The sequence below is a fragment of the Halyomorpha halys genome, unplaced genomic scaffold (genome assembly GCF_000696795.3).
Source record: "Halyomorpha halys isolate HHAL.00 unplaced genomic scaffold, Hhal_1.1 Scaffold8.1, whole genome shotgun sequence".
Taxonomy (NCBI): domain Eukaryota; kingdom Metazoa; phylum Arthropoda; class Insecta; order Hemiptera; family Pentatomidae; genus Halyomorpha; species Halyomorpha halys.
In genome coordinates, this window is record NW_027111933.1 from 2,033,314 (window position 1) to 2,051,841 (window position 18,528).

General features: G+C 31.0%; 1 protein-coding gene across 1 annotated transcript in view; it reads right to left on the reverse strand.

Annotated features, from left to right (window-relative positions):
• The window catches only part of Cpsf5 (cleavage and polyadenylation specificity factor subunit 5), a 34,941-nt gene continuing 16,413 nt past the window's right edge, over nucleotides 1-18,528 (reverse strand). Inside the window, exons 4-5 of the mRNA XM_014415778.3 lie at nucleotides 4,443-4,557; nucleotides 1-234 (exon numbers count right to left, since the gene is read on the reverse strand). Coding sequence (XP_014271264.1) covers nucleotides 207-234; nucleotides 4,443-4,557 — 143 coding nt within the window. The 3' untranslated portion in view covers nucleotides 1-206. The remainder of the gene's footprint in view (nucleotides 235-4,442; nucleotides 4,558-18,528) is intronic.

An 18,528-nucleotide genomic window follows, 5' to 3' on the forward strand; every position in this document is an offset into this window, starting at 1 on the left:
TATTTTAAAAAATATTGTACCCAAATTCTAAATATTTTTTATCAGGAATGTTTTTCATGATATCCAGCAATAAAAAAGAATGGATACTATAAAAACTCGAAGTAGAAAATTTAATAAGATTATTAAAATAATATAATTATTTATAAGCTACAGTGTACAAAAAAGATTCCATGGGGACCTTATATAAATATTTGAGCTTATGAAATTCATTCGTTGACATATATGAAGTTGAACCTGCAACATAAAAACAATAAAAAATTTAGTTATGTTTGATACTCAAAAAATTAATTGTATATGTTAGTGAGGATAAATAAACCATTAATGATCAATAAAATACTATTAAAAGAAAGTAATTAAGAGAAGATATTTTGTTAGACAAGATATAATACAATTTTTTTGTTTGTATGAGATGAATATAAACAAAGTAAATAATTATTTACTATTATTATTATTAGTAATTAGTTATTTCTGATATAGGCACAGAAAAAAGAAAGGGGCTTAGTGGGACCTAGGAGGGCTTCGAAACTCACAGGGTTGGCTCATTTGTTAAAACAAATCTCAATTTCTGTTTTATAATCCTGGACGAAAACATTGGGTCACAATATCGAACACTCTTTGTAAATGCTCACTGTATAGTTCTGAAATAATAGTTAATCAATAATTTATTCTTTCGTAGTACCAGATTGAAAGAGAGCATTGTGTATTTTTTAACAACTCAATTTAGACTGGTACAGCAGGCTGATTGCAGACAGCATTGTTTCTTGGTCTTACGGTTTGTTCAATATTAGGTCAGACTACACAGGATTTTTAATTTAACCAAATGTCGGAAAGCCAGAAATGGTTTTAATCCCTTCATCATTTGGATATAGAAAAATTTGATTAAACTTCGCATCAATTTTCCTCAGTATTATAAATGTTAAACCCAACATCAAAGCTTTTTTGTACTTTAAGTCAATTTTTATATTTTCATTACTTGTTTATACCACAATGTGGATGTTTAATTTCAAATCCCCTGATTCAACAAAATTATTTATTGTTTCACCAAGAGGAATGAAAGAATAGGCATTTTTTGATGAAAAAGTTGAACAAGTGTGCATATATAGGTCTGGTACCAGATTTGATACTACAGTATATACAAATATATTATTTATTACACATAATACACTTTATAATGCAAAAATGAGATTTTAAAATCCAAATGATTTTTTTTATTAAATAGTCATTATTTGAGCTCTTAAATCTCCCTAACAACTTGATTAATTTATAATATAAAATTTAATTTATAAATGAGTAACATTTTCCAATAAATGCATCCTTTAGGTGTAAATTAGTGAAAAAAAAGAAAAAAGTTTGCAAATTTTGCGGTTTTTGGGGCTACCAGATAGAGCAAGGATTGATGTTCCTCATTTATCAAACCTTCATTTATATTTCTGCCTTCTCATATTCATCGAATTTACAAATCTGTCAAATCTCACTAGGAAATAATAAAACATATTTTCATATTGTGTCAATCCTGATTAAATAGATCTCAAGTTTTAGTATTCCTCCATATAATTTTGAACAGAGAAAGAATTTTAAATCCTTAGTTCTAAGCTATACAGAATTAAGTGTTGAAGATCATCGAACAATATTACACAAAACTTTTAATGGTCCTCTGATGACTGAACACTGATCATCATGTCTTCTAGTAGTTAAAACTCCAAGTAATAGCAGGATTTTATTGTGCTCAGAAAGAAACTAATCTACCATATCCTGTCAAGTAGATGAAATGGATTTTGTATTTCATAGGAATTCTTTGCCATACTTTCCATCAGTTACATTCTTTTTCTTCTTGATCTTCCCATTTAAATGGCCAAGTCTGACTTGGGAATGAAATTATTTAGCCACGGATTTATTTTGTGAATGACAAAATAAATTCAGTGGTACTCCTGAGATCCTCCAGGCCACCTTACAGCTTGGTCACCAAGTCAGTAGGTTGAGGCCATCTCTTCTTCCGTTTTTCGTCCATTAGGACACAGGTTTGGGGAATGTGCTCGGTTGCCTGTTCTCCCTTCATATTCACACAGAGGACTAGGACCTGGAATTTTTTATGGACGTGAGCGTAGAGCCGGTTATGTCCACTTCTTTTGCAAAATGTCAGTTACATTTAATACTTTACTTCAAATGAATTCAAGAACTGTATAAATATATAATAGGATTTTGTCTAATTCTATGGTTTAGCATAGCTTTTAGAGACATGATGTGGACCAGGGAGGGTTTTATAACAAAAGACAAAGAGTGTATGTTGTATTAATAGATGCCACTACCAAACAGGCCTCAGACAAAGGAAACATGGTTGTTCCATGGTCTGAAGCAATGTTGCTATTAACAGTGGTGCTTTATTAATAATCATATTTACAAATTGTTTAGGATAAAAATAAACAATTTTTAACCACAAATCAAATAATAAAACTGTAATTTATGTAAATAGGTTATAATCCCTTTGGGTATTATAACAATGCTCTACCTTTACTCAGTTGTTATTATTTACCCTCACTTGCGTGCATCAATGTATTTAGTGTGTGTGCTCGAGTTACATCCATCAGTTTGTTTTCAATATATAATAAAAGGTTCTTCTTAATGAATCTAGTGTGTACTTATTACAGTTACTTTTAAGTCACAACAGTTGGCGACGAGGATAGAAACAGAGTAAGAAGTTAGTGAAATAAAAACATTGAACCTACTCCGAAAACCTCTAGCCGCTTTCCAATTATTGTTGTTCTGTCACATTTTTAAACTCAACAGGTATTTTGCACTTTTTCATTCATCAGTTCAGATCGGATGGCTGCAATTGTCAGGCGGGCCTTGGTCAATATCGATGTTCTCAGTTACAAAAAAGTCGTAATCAAGTCGACTACAAAGCTTTAGGTATTGGCTGCCTGTGTCTTAAGTGTGGTCGTGCGAATCATAGATCGCATGAATGCTGAACAGAACGAAATTCTTTGAAATACAGATCTTGCTACAAAATTGGCCACTTATAAAAAGGATGCATTACCACACTGCTACAGAAATCGAAAGCCAACACCTTGTCCAGCACTGTCCGGGAGAAGAAGATACAGAGTACGGAATCGGAAGAATTCAAAATTCAGAAGATTTATTCAACTTAGGATCTGATGGAGACAAATACTTAGTGATTGTTAAACTAAACAACAAACCACAAACATTCGAAGTCGACTCAAGTGCTCGGTTTTCCTTAATCTCCGAGCCTGCCTTCAAAAAACTCAGCCTCGATACTCCGTTGGAGCCAACCACAGTCACATTTCGCTCTTACCCAGACCACATTATCAAGCCTATGGGTAAAGTCACAATCACGGTCACTTACAAACACAGAACGATAGATGCTGAGTTGTGTATAGTACCAGCAGGCCATGATGCTTTATTTGGGCGAGTTTGGATTCGTGGTCTTGGAATCAGCCTTAATAAAATAGACAGGGAACAGCATTTATCTCGCATGTCCCTTCCAGTTAACTCAGTCACGCCCCTCGAAGAAATTTTTCATAAATATTTGTCTATTTTTGAACCAAGGGATGTGCCCCTAATGTAGAAGTCAAGCTACAACTCAGAGAGGGGATGAAACCTGCGTTCATACGGAAACGAGACGTACCCGTACTCAGAGAGCGAGTCGAAAAATAATTGACATTACTAGAGGCTCAAGGCGTTATCAGTCCAGTCGCCTTAAGCGATTGAATCAAATCAAACCATACAACTAGCGTAAATGTCACAGGCACTCTCCTAAACAATTCATTTCATGTATTCATTCAATGATGTAACAATTCCCGTAGTATTTTAATACAAATTGAATGGCAACACCATATTCAATTTTTTTTAAAACTAATACCGCCATACAAACAGTAATCATATGTTTTTGATACTCATTTTATTTTTCTTATAATTCAACCATAGAAATCAAAAACACAACATATCCAGTAACCCACATTTTACGTGAGATAGAAAACTATTCATACTACTTAAAGTAAGAGGGCTTTTGACTTCCACACAATCTGATATGCTCACTTGGATATAGGATTATGGAGGAGTTAATTATTGCATTTTTGTGAGACCAAGAAAATAGATCAGTATAGGACTACAATGGGAGTCTTGGTCGAAGAAAAAAAAAAAGAAAATAAATGTTTCCAATTAATAAATCATTTTCTCTAGAATATGGAGAGTGCTTTGATATATCTACTTTAATAGAACTAAACTATATAAGAAGGATAAGAATATAATCCTAGTTAAATAATGTCAATTGTTTCAGTGTAGCACCTAATATTATAGTTTAAAAAAAAAAAAACAATGAAGCAAATCATTTAATACTAAACAGATATTATAAATATAAATATAATCATAATAAGTGAGTCAATTAAAAATAAATAAAATAAAAAAAAGTGAATAAAAATACTTGCCTGCAAAGTGATTGGGGTAATGAAGAAATTATAGCACCATAGCCTTGAGGATTGTCATAAAGTTCGAAAAGAGGAGCAGCAACTAATTTATAGTTTTTAGGAACAGCAATCAAGGCTAGAAATACAGTAAAATTAAAAAATAAACAGCTAGTATTTTACTTTGTTTTTTAATTTATATAATATAAAATAAACAAAGCATACTTGTTATTTGAAAACATTTACAATTATATTTTAATAAAAAAAAGTTTCTAATGAATTTCTACTAACAGAACGTTTTGATAAAAGTTCTATTTATAAAAGTTTTCATTGGAAATTTTTGAGAATAGAAGTTACTACTAGAACACATAAGTATTATCAGCAATACAATTCAAATATTATTTTTTAATAATAATTATCATTAGATCAGAAATAATTATTTATTTATTTACCAAATTAAATTTTGTATTGTTTGTCTAAAAAGAATTTAATTTTACATAAACTGCTCAGACAAAACATTAAATAGGTATTTTAAAAGTTAGTTTAACAACATATTTTTAAAGTTAGAAAACAGAAAAGGTAAAATAAATCGATACGTTTGCGCGCAATCTAGAACTATATTATTTTTATTTTTTATAAATACAAAAACATATACAGAACCCAATGCTGCCGATTCTTCCGGCAAAATTTACCCGTAAACAGACTTAAAAATAATCGTTTTACCAGTCAAATACCCTCCTCTATTACCAGCTTTAGGGGAATCAGTGACGTCATTACCACTGCAACAGTATGATCGTCAGCCATGGATTGTACCGTCGGTAGAACTAGCGTGATAGTTGATATTACAAGTGATGCTGGGCCATCCGCAGTTCAAGAGGCACAGCTATTAGCTAAAAAATACACGAAATCGGGTAAAAATACCTGGATAAGCAGCATGGACAGGGCCCCCAATATTCTAACATATTCCTAATATGTTATAAATACGGAAAGGTACAATAAATCGCTAGAGTAATATCTCAAAAATTTTATTTTTATTTTCTACATATTCGAAAACATACAAAAGGACCCTAATATTCTACAAATATGAAAAGCTTAAATAAATCAACACGCGATACTCAAATCAATATTCTTTCTGAACATCTGAAAACATATTAACGAGTCCTATACATTACGTAAGAGAAACGTTAAAATAAAGAGTTAAAAAGTAAACTTAATTTTATTAAGAAAATGTATTTTATATTATAAATCCATATCCGTGCGGCTTCCATTCAAAACTTCTTAGTTCCTAATATAGAAATTGTAAAACCGTTCAATTTAGATTAAATGTTTCTAAATGTCTATATGTCCTAGTTAAACCATTATTGTCTATGTCACGCCTATTCTAGAAAAAAAAAACTCAAATTTTCGATCATTCTTTACTCAGAGCCTAATAGCTTTAATCAACCTTCGGCCCAAAAACAAAATTTAATAACCTGCATTAAAGTACAGTGAATTTTTCAAAATTTTAGCCCTAATATAGATATCTCTCAACGGTGAATATTTCCTGGGATACTAGTTTTCATAAATTAAAATTTAACTTTTTAGAATTTTTTTTTACATTGAAACTTCTATTTCTACGAATTATAAACTACTTTAATTAGTTTAAATTTGAATGATTTTGGACATCTCATATTTTATGTTGGAAAAACTGTATTTCTGAAACTATAAGGTGTACAGATACTATATACTAGCACGTTCCAAAATTTCAACATTTTTGTTTTGCAAAAGCCGAGTTAGCCGTCCTGTCAAGTGAAAAGTTTAAATACAAGTTATAATTATAAAAATATTTTGCAACATGACCACAATCAAACTCATATTAGAACAGATCTTTCATTAGTGCATTGTCCGTCATTCTCCATTACACCAAACGATTTTTTAAGTTGAATGTTAGATTTCCATAGTATTTGCCTTTCCAGCGGTATATAAAATGTATGTAGTATTAAGATTATTTCCGGTAATGTGTTTTAAAACTAAAAAAAAAAAATAGAAAGAAATAATTCCCTCTTATCTCATTAGGTTCATGGGCACGTCCTTTCATAGTTTATATATATATATCTATTATAATGTCTTATAAAAATGAGATGAGTATTTTTTTTAAATAAACAAAATTTAAGGTACTTTAGGGTTGGAAATTTTTATGAATTGACTTAAGAGATGATAAAATACCTACCAGTTTACTGAGAAAACAAGATTCTTCATTTGTACTACAAATTATGGACCAATGGCATTTTTCTGGATCAGAGGAAGGAATCCATAATTATTGCGTTGTATTAATTTATTTCAACTTTTTTCATTCCTAACATGTTTGGATATCTTTATATTTTTTCAGATGTGCAGAAAATTCTAGAGCTTTTTAAAATCGGAAATAGATGTATGTAAGTTTTGCGGCCTCTATTTTATTAATTATTCGTTTTACATTTTAACCTATTTATTATTCTTTTTCAGTATGAAATTATCATTAAACGGTTACCGCACTCAATTTTATTGATTTAAAAAATAAATCTAGATTACGGCCAAGAAAAAGGCATTTTGCACACTTAGACTTTTATTATGTCAAAAAGATGCTTTAAAAATAAAATCTTTATCAGAACAATGTAAAGATACAGTAAGAAATAGCAGTATTGGTATAGTAGAATAAGTGCCTCATAATAATGATAAGGTAACGGCCTTTAAGGCGCATCCACATGTTGGCCGCTCGCCACGAATCAGAGGCTTGTACAAATGCTCGGTAAACAAAGAGCGGGCCATCCACACGTCAGCGTTATTCAGAGAGGCAAGCATGGCGGACGAAAAGAGGTTTCAGCCATTGCACTGGGATTATATTATTTTTATTACAAAAAAAAAAAAAGAAAATGAAAGGAAATTAAATATAACTTATTGTAAAAATTAACTACAACCTCCTAACAGCTCTCAGTTGCAGCTAGACAAAGAACAATGGTGGAGATGCTACACGAGCGCTCTCACGAACCCTTTGATCTGTGTCCAAAAACCGACTCTCGACGGATCAGCAACGAGCTTAGGCCAACTCGTACAAGCCACCCATCCACATGCTCGTGCATGCCCGAGTTCGCCTTGGCTTGGCCAACATGTAGAAGCTCCTTAATGAAAACATCTATAAAAGTTAATTGTTAACCATTTTATATTTTTATTAGGAATGAAAAATTGATAAATATAAAGTATGAAAGGATTTGATAATTGAGATAAGAAGAAAAATATTTTAAAGGTTGGAAACACATTTCCGGAAATGCAAGTAATTCTCACAAGTTATTACAAAAACCCTTTCCTGGGTAGAACTAAAAAATCCCCCCTTTTATGGTAAGACATACTGAAAGTGTTAATTATCCGTCAATAAGACTAGGGATAGTTCGCGTCACGCGCCCAATAATACAGAACATAGGACGTTGTCACAGCTTTGGGTCTGTCTTCTCCAAATTCCTCGAAGTATCCATCCATCGACACCATCCCAATTGTCATCCACTTTTTCTAGTTCTAACATTTTCCACCTCCCTGATTAGTGTATATAAAAAATACTATGTCAATGATAATCATCAGCAGCTCATTAGTTGTTGTATGGTGATTGATCAACTTGGCAGCTAGAAAGAGAACCCTGAAGAATCTTTTGAATCGTGGACCCAATCAGATATCCTGCTAGAAAGAAGATTTTCTCATGTAAGTCTTTAGTCAAAATGTTAGCACAATTATTGCAGAAAGTTATCCAGAAAAAACAGTTCGAATCACATGATCATGTATGAGTTACTTTAATTACTTTATTTTGTTAACTAGATGTGCCCAGTCACGCGTTGCTGTGGCTCAGTCTGATTAAACGTAATTGAAATAAAAATGAAAAACCATATGTTTATGTTTAATTTCACAATGCTTGTTGATATAAAATATTTTTTGTTGCTTTAGTGGCTGTCTCTTATATAGTGATTGACTGTATTGATCGATATACGCACTATTATTTTTAATATTATTGCCTTGCTCTTGGACATATTATTTCCATAATAACTGACAAATCCATTTTCGTGGAATTGCATCTTTTGTTCCTTGGCTCCGAATTCCACCAAACATAGGAATAAATTCAAATAATGGAAAATACATTGAAATAACACTAATTTTATATTGCACATTTCAGAGTTTATTGCAGGCTTTACTCATTTTGGGCAAAATTCCAAGATTATGATGTTGGTTTAATACTTTTACTAAATTTCATTTAATGCTTGTACTAACTTTACCATATTGTGTATGACGATATTTATTTTAATTTAATTTCATTTTTTTAAAAATTATTTACTATGAAGAGTTGAATTCAACCAATAATAGTACAAAGAGTAATAAGTAATGAAAATAAAAATAGCTCTTTGGCTAGTCGGATTAGGATTTGTTAGATCTAGAAAGTGAAGAAGTTACTGTAATTTCTTTCACTTACTTAAATATGGATTATATAGTATTACAATAGGACAAGTATTACAATCGTGCAGTATTTAAGATTCTAGCTATAGACGGAAATACATACTTTTGTTCCTAGGGTACAAGTTTATCCCCTCATCCCAAATAACAAAGTATCGCAAAATGGTATGCGCGTTTATGTGAATAGCCTAAAAGTCGTACGAAACTAAAATTAAGCATTTATGTTCAGTATATTTCTGCTTGGAGTTTTGGCAATCGCCAGGGGCTCTGCTCATGCAGAGTAATTGCGGCCTTAGCGCACGTACTCAGCCTCTACTGACTCATTACCAGTGACGCGGTGAGAGGGCTGCGCTGGGATCTCGAAGGGCCCTCTTCTACCCCTCATACGTGAGGGATAGAGAGAGCTTGGGGGTCCTCAGGTCGAGATTATAAGTATTGTATATAATTTATTTTATATATGTATGTATAGTTGACCGTAAAAATTGATATATAGGGAGATAGTCAGGGTTGCGCTCAATAGTGAAACTTGTTTCACTATTGACCGCAACCCTGACCATCTCCCTATATAATAATTTATTTTACTTTGTTTAATTATGTTCATTTTATTTATTTTTCTGTTTATATACATATAGAGATTCTATTTATTTTTTGTATTTTATATTTATTTACTTATTAATATTCTTTTTTTAATTTTGGGTATGAATGTGTTCATACTACAATTACTCATTCCCCAAGTTTGTGGCAGACTGTAATACTTATCAATGAATAAACTAATTATAAAAAAAAAGTATATTTCTGGGATGTCAAAACAACTTTTTTGATAAAATATACCAACTTGAAATGCCACTTAATATATTAGATTTGATAAAAAACGGTTCCAATAATTTAGAATAAACTCGGTATATTAATATATAATTAAAAGAACTTTAATATCAGCTAGGTCCTACATGGGCGTACCCAGCGGAGGGCAGCAACCTCTCCCATACAAGCGAAAAAAATTATTAATTTAATAATTTTTTTTTTCCAAGCAAATAATTGGTATTACCTAATAAAGCATTACCATAATTTTCTTAAAATTTTGGTTTCATTCACCTTTTCCGTGCTGAAATGTCACAACCTAAACGACCATGGCTTAATAACCCTTCCCTAGTTTTGATCTTGGGTACGCCCTTGAGGTCATATACTCATTGAAATAGCTGGAAAGTGCTTAAATGCCTAATATTCCAAACATTTTCCTTTAAAGTACTTTTACTTTTATTTGTTTGAAATAATTAACATCTCATATTTTTATTATAAATGGATAAATATAAACTATGAAAGATTTTAAAAATCAATTTAAGGAGATAAGAGGAAAAAAATTTTTTTTCATTTCTTTCAAGTTTGAAAACACATTTTAAGTGATGTTAGAAAAAATAATATTTTATATATAAAGTTGTATAAAGCAATAGAGAATGACGAAAAACCCATACATAAAAGGCATGTTTTAACACGAGAATTAATATTAATTACGAGTTATACATTTTTCTGTTTCCGCTGTCTGATCGATGTTTTCATATCACCACGTTTATTAAATAACTAGTATTTTTATTCCACTTAATCTATATACGAGCAGTTTTAGTTGACTAAGTCCATTAGAATCAAATTTTCAATATTGATTCTAAAAATAATTTAACATTCAATAAATGGGTAAGAGCAGAAATGTAAATTTTAATAAACTGTTATATATTTTCTATACTTTTGAAAAAAAAAATTGTTAAACTTATCCTTTTTAGTTGCTAAGAGAAATATTATTGAAAGTACTTTTCTGAAAAATGTTGAAATTGGAGTGAGTCATTCCGTTAACTGAAAGGCTCTTATAGAAAATTAGTACGGGAAAGTATTGCCACAGTGAATAACATAGAGATGCATGGGCGTTTATGGAACCCAAGAAAAAAATAAAATAAAATAGTAAACTTATTTGATAGTTTTATTTAGTAAAATCAAAGAACGCAACTATCCCAGAATATGTGGTTAATATTTTTGCCAACAATCCCAGAAGGCTGATTCTCTCATAGCAAACTTCTTAAACACCTCTTATATTTTGGTATTTATTGTATGTATTTTAGTACAATAATTAAGTTTATGCTCGATTTTCAATAATTTATTGTGATTATAGGTAATAAAAATTGAAAAAGTAATGAGGTGTGGATAGTTGACCATAGATTACTGATAGTAGAAGATGGTAGGGGGGTGCCGTCAGGAAAGAACAACATAAATAAACAAAAAATATATTGGAAGATGTTGATTGACCGTGTGGAAAGATGAAAGGAATATGATCCGGGTGCGGTCAAAAAAACTCAAATAGTAGAATTATACTATTTTAATGAGCCAAATAGTATAATTCTACTATTTGAGTTTTTTTGACCGCACCCGGACCATATTCCTTTAAAAAATATATTTATTTATGCCGACGTAAGAAATAAAATGGTGGAGGTATTTCTTGGAATGCGAAATTACGTCTCTTTCTTTTAACCCATTTTTTTCCATATCTCCTAATCTTTATTAATAACAACTACAAATATATACAAATTACTTAAGCCTAATTATATATATGTATACAGACTTTATATACAATCTTCTTTTGCCGGATGGCATTTTAAGACGTGAAATTTAACCCAAGGTTACATAATGTACTATATATATATATATGAGGCTTGCTTCCCCCCCCTTTGGAAAAATCCTACCTACGCCCATGTAGAAGAGAGAGATATCTGTTCTGAAACGAGTTAGGATTAATTTCAACTCAAAGTAGGCTGGTAAGTGAAAGTTGTGTGATACGCACACCGCACCAGATTTTCTTTTTTATTTGTTATGAACACATGTAAAATACAAAAATGCTAACAAATCTGGAATCAGTAGAACTTATGGTAATCAAAGAACCCCTAAATTTTGGAACTTTATTTGGGTTTTTACCTATAACTCCTAAACAGTAACGCAGCGAAAAAATAAAAATCTCACTTTGGCTGGTGGGTGGGTTGGAGAAGGATCATGAGTATTACTGACCCTAGGAAAAGTTGTAAAGACTACACTAGGTCATGCACCCACAAGACAGCGGGGGTATAGACAGCATGGTGCTGTAAATACACACGCTGTCTTACTGTAGTTTATGACCATACCACTTCACCGAATTATTAAGTTGTGGTACTCATACGACTCAGAATTTAATGCTATTTAATTTTTTTCGTACCATACATTTTTCGCTAAGAGGTACCATTTAGGCATTATTGGCGGGAAAATGATAAAATTCAAAGATTTCGAGGTTTTTTGGCTACCAGAAGTCTACTGAAGTCGAATTTATTAGCATTTATATATTTCACATGTGTTCAAGTAAAAATTAACAAATAAAAAGTTTAAGAAAAAATATGAGTCGCTATGTAGAAAGGACTATTTAAAAATATTCTTCCAAGCAAAATTCCTTTTTTAATTGTATCTAAAATTTCTCATGCGTGTGCTTTTGCTTTACAATTGTGTATTTACCTACGAATATGTCATTAATAAAAAAAGTAATAAGCCATTGTAGAAGAACTTTAAAAAGTTCGATTGAAAATGTATGTTTATTCATATTGAACGGACCAGTGGATTTTTCTGTTTACTCCACACTCTCATGTGTCTGGAGAGGCCAATGTTGACTCTAAACATTTCCTGCCCTCATGCATCAGTAAAGATTGCTATTAATTCTTTTTTTTTAATTTCTTTTGCATTTCATGTTTCTGATCATCACTTAAAAATTTTAAATATTAATAACAATAATTGTTCCTTGTAAATTATATTAAGTCCATTGTTTTTTCCCTTTTTTATTTTATTGAGTTCCTTTTTATCTACTTACTTTATTTATTATTTGTCATCTAATAAAAAAATTATTAAATGTCTATTATGTTTATTCAAATGAAGTAGCAATCAAAATATTATTTAATTTATTATTTTTATTATGCCTTATAATTCCATTATTTTTATTCTAAATTTTACTCTAAGGCACTAAAGCCTATTTTCAATTCCTATTATATTACTTTAAAGGGATATGTCCCAGAATAAATGAAGAATATTATTATCAATCCACCCAGCCCACACTATAGAACAAAGAAATTTAATGTCACCAGGCTAAAGACCCCAAAATTAAAAAAACATAGATTCAGAGATAGGATCCAAGTAGACCACAGAAGATAGGACAGAGGATATTTGAAGAAACTGCAGGAAATCTAATGAGCAAACTACTGAAGTTGTTCTAGGATAAGCTGATGAGGCCTGGAACTTTTAGTTTGATTAAGATTGTAAGATAGTCACAGAAATAAAAAATGAACAGGCATATATTTGGAAGAGTTAAATGACATAGAAGGAAGAAAAAAACTTGCACCAGAGGAAAAAAAAATTGAGAGTTGAAGGAGTTAATATGCATCTGTTAGTATCAATCTTGATATCTGTTAATATGCATTGGGCATTGTGAGATCATGTCATTGATTGAAGGAAAACTGTTATTTGTCCAATATATAAAAAATAGGCAACTATTTGAAGTGCTCCAGCTATTGTGGTGTAATTCTACTTTCTAGCACATAATGATAAAGTTCTTGTATCATTATAGAATTATTGTAAAATTCTACCTATATAATATTTGGTTCCAATGGCTTTTACAGTTTACAGAACAAGAAATGGACCACTATCAGAATGGATATAAAATGGGAGATCAATAAAAACCACATTTTTTGTTTGAGAACAATTCTGAAAAGAGAATATGATCACCAGATAAAAATTTCAAGATTTTAAAAAGTCTTAGGATTTTATTAGTAGCCAAACACTGTATTATTTTAAAAGAATAGAAAATAACAAAGCCATAATTGGTTTATGTAGTAAGAATATGGGTGCTCAAAAATGTAATACTCTGAATTGATAATTCGGATTGTAGGAGCATAGTCCAGGTGGCGGTCAATAAAGGTATCAAAATAGTAAAAGAAAACTATTTATTGTAAACCAACATTTCACCCCACTTTGCAGGGCTTCACCATGGCTGTCAGAATGGAGTGCTGATACCAAATGACGATCTCAGTCGGTTTTTGTTCAACTTGTCTTTTTTACTTCTTAGCATTTAGATTATTAAAAAAATTAAGGAAATTGTATAACATTTTATTTCCTTCAAAAGAATATATCTTTCACTTATTCATCTTTAACTGGCCAAATGAATAAGTGAACTGCCATCAAATGGCAATTTGATGTTGTCTGCTGAATTTCATGATATTCCATACAATCAACACTTTTTATATCATCGCTATTTATAATTCCCTATACAAGCTTGTATGCTGACTATTTACAATACATGAAAGATATACACTATATGTTCATAAAGTAAATAACGGTTATAAATGTGTGTATAAATATATTTGTGTGTACAGAAGAAGCTGGGGTGGCAGAGTGGGCTAATATATGAAATAAATAATAAGAAAATAAACATTCAGTACTTGGATGTGTGACCATCTGAAAAGAAAGAACTACTTTACCACTCCAGGGGGACTACCTTACACAGGCACTCAGGCCTCTTCAGACAGTAACTTCTTTACCCTGTGAGACAAAGGGGAATGAGCGACCTCCATGCCTGACATATATCCTGGAGTGATAATGTATATTTGGTGGTTCAGACTTCCTAACAGCCCTAAATCCAATCATAAACTTAGAGCAATGTCAGGTATATCCAGAATAGCCACTTTTTCCAACCTCTTGGGGCCGAGGTCCTAAGGATGGTTCAGATATTCTTCCTTCTCTCCAGGATTCCTTAGATTGAAAAGGTCTGAGAAAATATCCTTCAAAACATTTATATCTCTTCTTAGGATGTTAACTGTCGTGTTTTCCTCGGATTTTTATGTTTCTTCTTTTATATCTAACCCTTTCTTTCCTAATTTTGGCAAAGAACTTCAAATAACATATATTTCAAGACTGCCAATTGCCTTCTTTATCTTGTAGTATTGGTGTACCCTTTATGTCCCTGTGTGGGAACATCGTATTGCTTATTATAAGAACTTTCCCTTAGCTGATGTCAGACTAATACATTTTTAATACACTCTGATGAAGTTTTAGACTAACTGAGACATTGAAGTGGGGCTTAACTATTCATAGAAATTATCTTTCACCTCATCTTCTTTATTGTAGGTTAGAGCATATACAACAATAATCATGTTATTAAACTAAAGATCTCTAATGTGTAGTGTAATAAACTTAGCCTCCCATTGATAATAATGAGGTGAAGTTTACAACTGATTACTTCGCAGTCAGAATAACAACAAATCTAGTGTCAGGTGTTCTATTTTTGTCTCTCTACTAGTGTAGTTGATTACAGTGTATGGCCATCGACAGTGGTTTCACCAACCTTTGGCCATTTTACTTTTTGTATAGCTGTTAACAGTAGAATAGAATATGTCACTATAGGTCTATAGTGTCTATGTTTTCTATAGTTCAAACCAAATCTCATATATAAAGATCACTTATTTATACCAACAGTAACTGTTTCAAATATCGATTACATTTTTTCTGTCAATGTGCATACACCCAAATATTTTTTCAATATGAATTTCAAATAGAATGCTTACCCTCAAAATGAAGCATGTTTTCACCCTTCTTACTATTAAACATAGTACAAGTATATATCATGTCCTTCAACCAAGATTTAAAGTTTAAATAAAGATGTTCACCTAGTCTTAAACACTCTTAGAATCAATTCAATAGAGCAGTGGTTCCCAACTGGGGTTCCAAGAAATAATTTAGAAATGTGTCATTCCAAATTAACTCAACACCGTTTAGAACCTTAACATCTCTGATTTTCTTTAATTTTGCATAGGTTTTGTTTAATTATCCAAGCCTTTTTAAGCTTTTTCTGAAAAGACGGCACTTGAGATTCTATTTATATCAAATGATAACGTAGGGGTTCTGCCATTTACCTTCATCTACCAAAAGGGTTCTGCCATTTACCTTTTTCTACCAACATGGTTCTGTCATTTTCCTGGAAGTACCAAAGGGTTGAGAACCACTATATGAAATTTTTATCATTTATGTATTTAGAATCAAAGTCAAGTTTTTTATATGACAAATGATACTGTGTTCCCATAACTGTTATCGTTATATATTAAAAGATTTTTATCCAAATAATACCAGATATATATTAAATTGTTTTTTTAGTTTTACCAGTTACAATGTCCATTTGATTTTCTCTTATTTCCACATATTCAAAATCCATATTGAATTTACAGCCCAAACTATCACCTAATTTTATCCATTCACTAAACCAGCTGAAATTCTTGCTTTTTATATCCTCTAACGCTAAAATTTTTGGTTAACGGTAATTTTCATACTTTTAAAATACAATTTACAAGGAAATGTTTAAACTGGTAAAAAAATAAGGTCCCAATCTATTTCTAAATAAAACATATAGTTAGCAATGTTTTTTGGCAGGAGAAAAAGATTCTTTATAAAAAAACTGTGAATGCATTCTACTTGGATATTACAGCTTCGCCAGAATTAGGCAGACTAATGACTGAAATTTCCTATACTTTGCTGATATTGGAACATACTTTTTACCAACAATTTTTAAATTTAATTATGGCTTGCAGCACAATGGGATTGCAGCAAACTTAGACCACAATAGGATGAAGGCCATCAACCTAATCCTAATGAGCTACTTAGAGCTAAACATTGCCAACAACATTACTATAGATACTATTTTTACTCAACTTGGCTGATCTTTTTTCTTAAAGTGTTCATGTAGTGATAAGTTATCAGTAATTATAATTCCCAAATATTTGTACTTCCTCACTACTTTCTTCTTTTCCTCCTTATAACATTTAACACACAACTTTCATTTATCTTGATACTCCTTCAATTTACCTAATACTTTTATTAATTGTTTTAATAAATCTGTGAAGACTGGCATATTATCTACGCAGAGCAAGGAGTTAATTTTAGTCGTTTCTATAGCGATTCCTTTCTTTATTTTGTGAATTATATCTTAAACATAAAGGAAAATTCAGAACTCAAAGAACATCCCTGCCTCAACCCTTTTCCTATAACAAATTCGCAAGAGATACCTGTTTGTGTTCATACTACTGCTTTTGTTTCCAAATATAATATTTTCAAAGCATTAATTCATTCAGGGGACACTTCTAAAACGTCCAATTTATGAAAAAGCAATAAGCAAACTTGCTCGCAAATAAAAGTAATTATTACAAAGTTTTAATAACAATATTAGAAAATTTTCTGAAGTTTCTCATTAAAATTCGCTGGGAATTCTATCTATTATGGGAGCATTGTTTCTCTTGCACTATGCAAACAATAATGCATTATATATCATTATGCATTATTGTTTCTCTTTAATTCTGAGAAACTTAATTTACTATTCAAGGCATTCAGCCATTACACAAGACCGGACACAGCTAATTTCTGGACTTCAATTTTCTATGTTGTACAGTAACCAAAAATTCTCTATTCATCTTTCCATTGGTATATCTGGACTTATAGGTATATATTATTCAGTTAGTCAAATTAAGATTTAATTTATTCACCAATGAAAAAACTCTTTTGAGTCTTAGCTTCCTCAATTTTTTTAGTTAAGCAAAGTTCCTCCTTTTTCTTAAAAAAAATATTTTATATTCCAGAAATTTATTTTTTGTAGCTCTTGCATTTGTTTTCCTAAACAGATTCAAAAGTAGGAAATGTCTGTTCCCAATATTTACCACATTCATGTTTAAACTAGGGCTTCTTTATATTTGTTATAGGACTATTCCACTTATTATTATTCAAATTATTTACTTGTTTTGCACAAACTATCATTTACTTACATAACATTTATGTTACTTTCTCATACAAACATTTTCTTTATTACCCCTAATTTAATTTTATAATCAGTTTTCCTTCCTGCTTCCCACTTCATTTTCTTTATTTACAACTGGTCCCAAATTTAATGATAATTTTATAGGTAAATATAGTGAAAAAAAAATTGTGCAGACGTTTCGAATTCAAAATCTTTTTACCGCACACAGATTGATTCACAAACAATCTCTCATGCTCATTAACATGAAATCGCCTTTATAATCCTCAGTAGTTAGTCCATTCAATGCAATCAATTCATTATTATCACAAGTCTAATGCTTCAACTTGCTTCCCCTAGTATTGTTTGTCTTTGGAATTACATTTTTTATTAAGATTTAATAATCAATCTAACAAAATCTTAACTTAATTAATGAAATAACTTATCTTTCATGAGTATGAGTATTCCAATCTCCCAATATTATGAATTTTGTACTATCAATTATTCATGAAAAAGTTATCCAACTCTTTGAACTGCTCAACCCAGAGTTCTTTTTTTTTTCCTTTGGCAGAAACTACCATGGTCAATAAGGCCTATTGTATACTATCTACATTATAACATTGTAGTGTCAGAAACACCACATTATAACAAGCCCAGTGGTTAAAATTTAGGTAAAGAAGAAGCAAATAAATTAGATCATCATTAGTTTTTCCAATAATAACAATGATATTATTAATAGCTTAAAAATCAATATAACCGGCAACTGTAGAGTCCTTACTACAAGCCAAAACTTCTACCTCTCTACTCCTACCGAGCTTTAATAGTTTTATTGCTGGTTTCCAT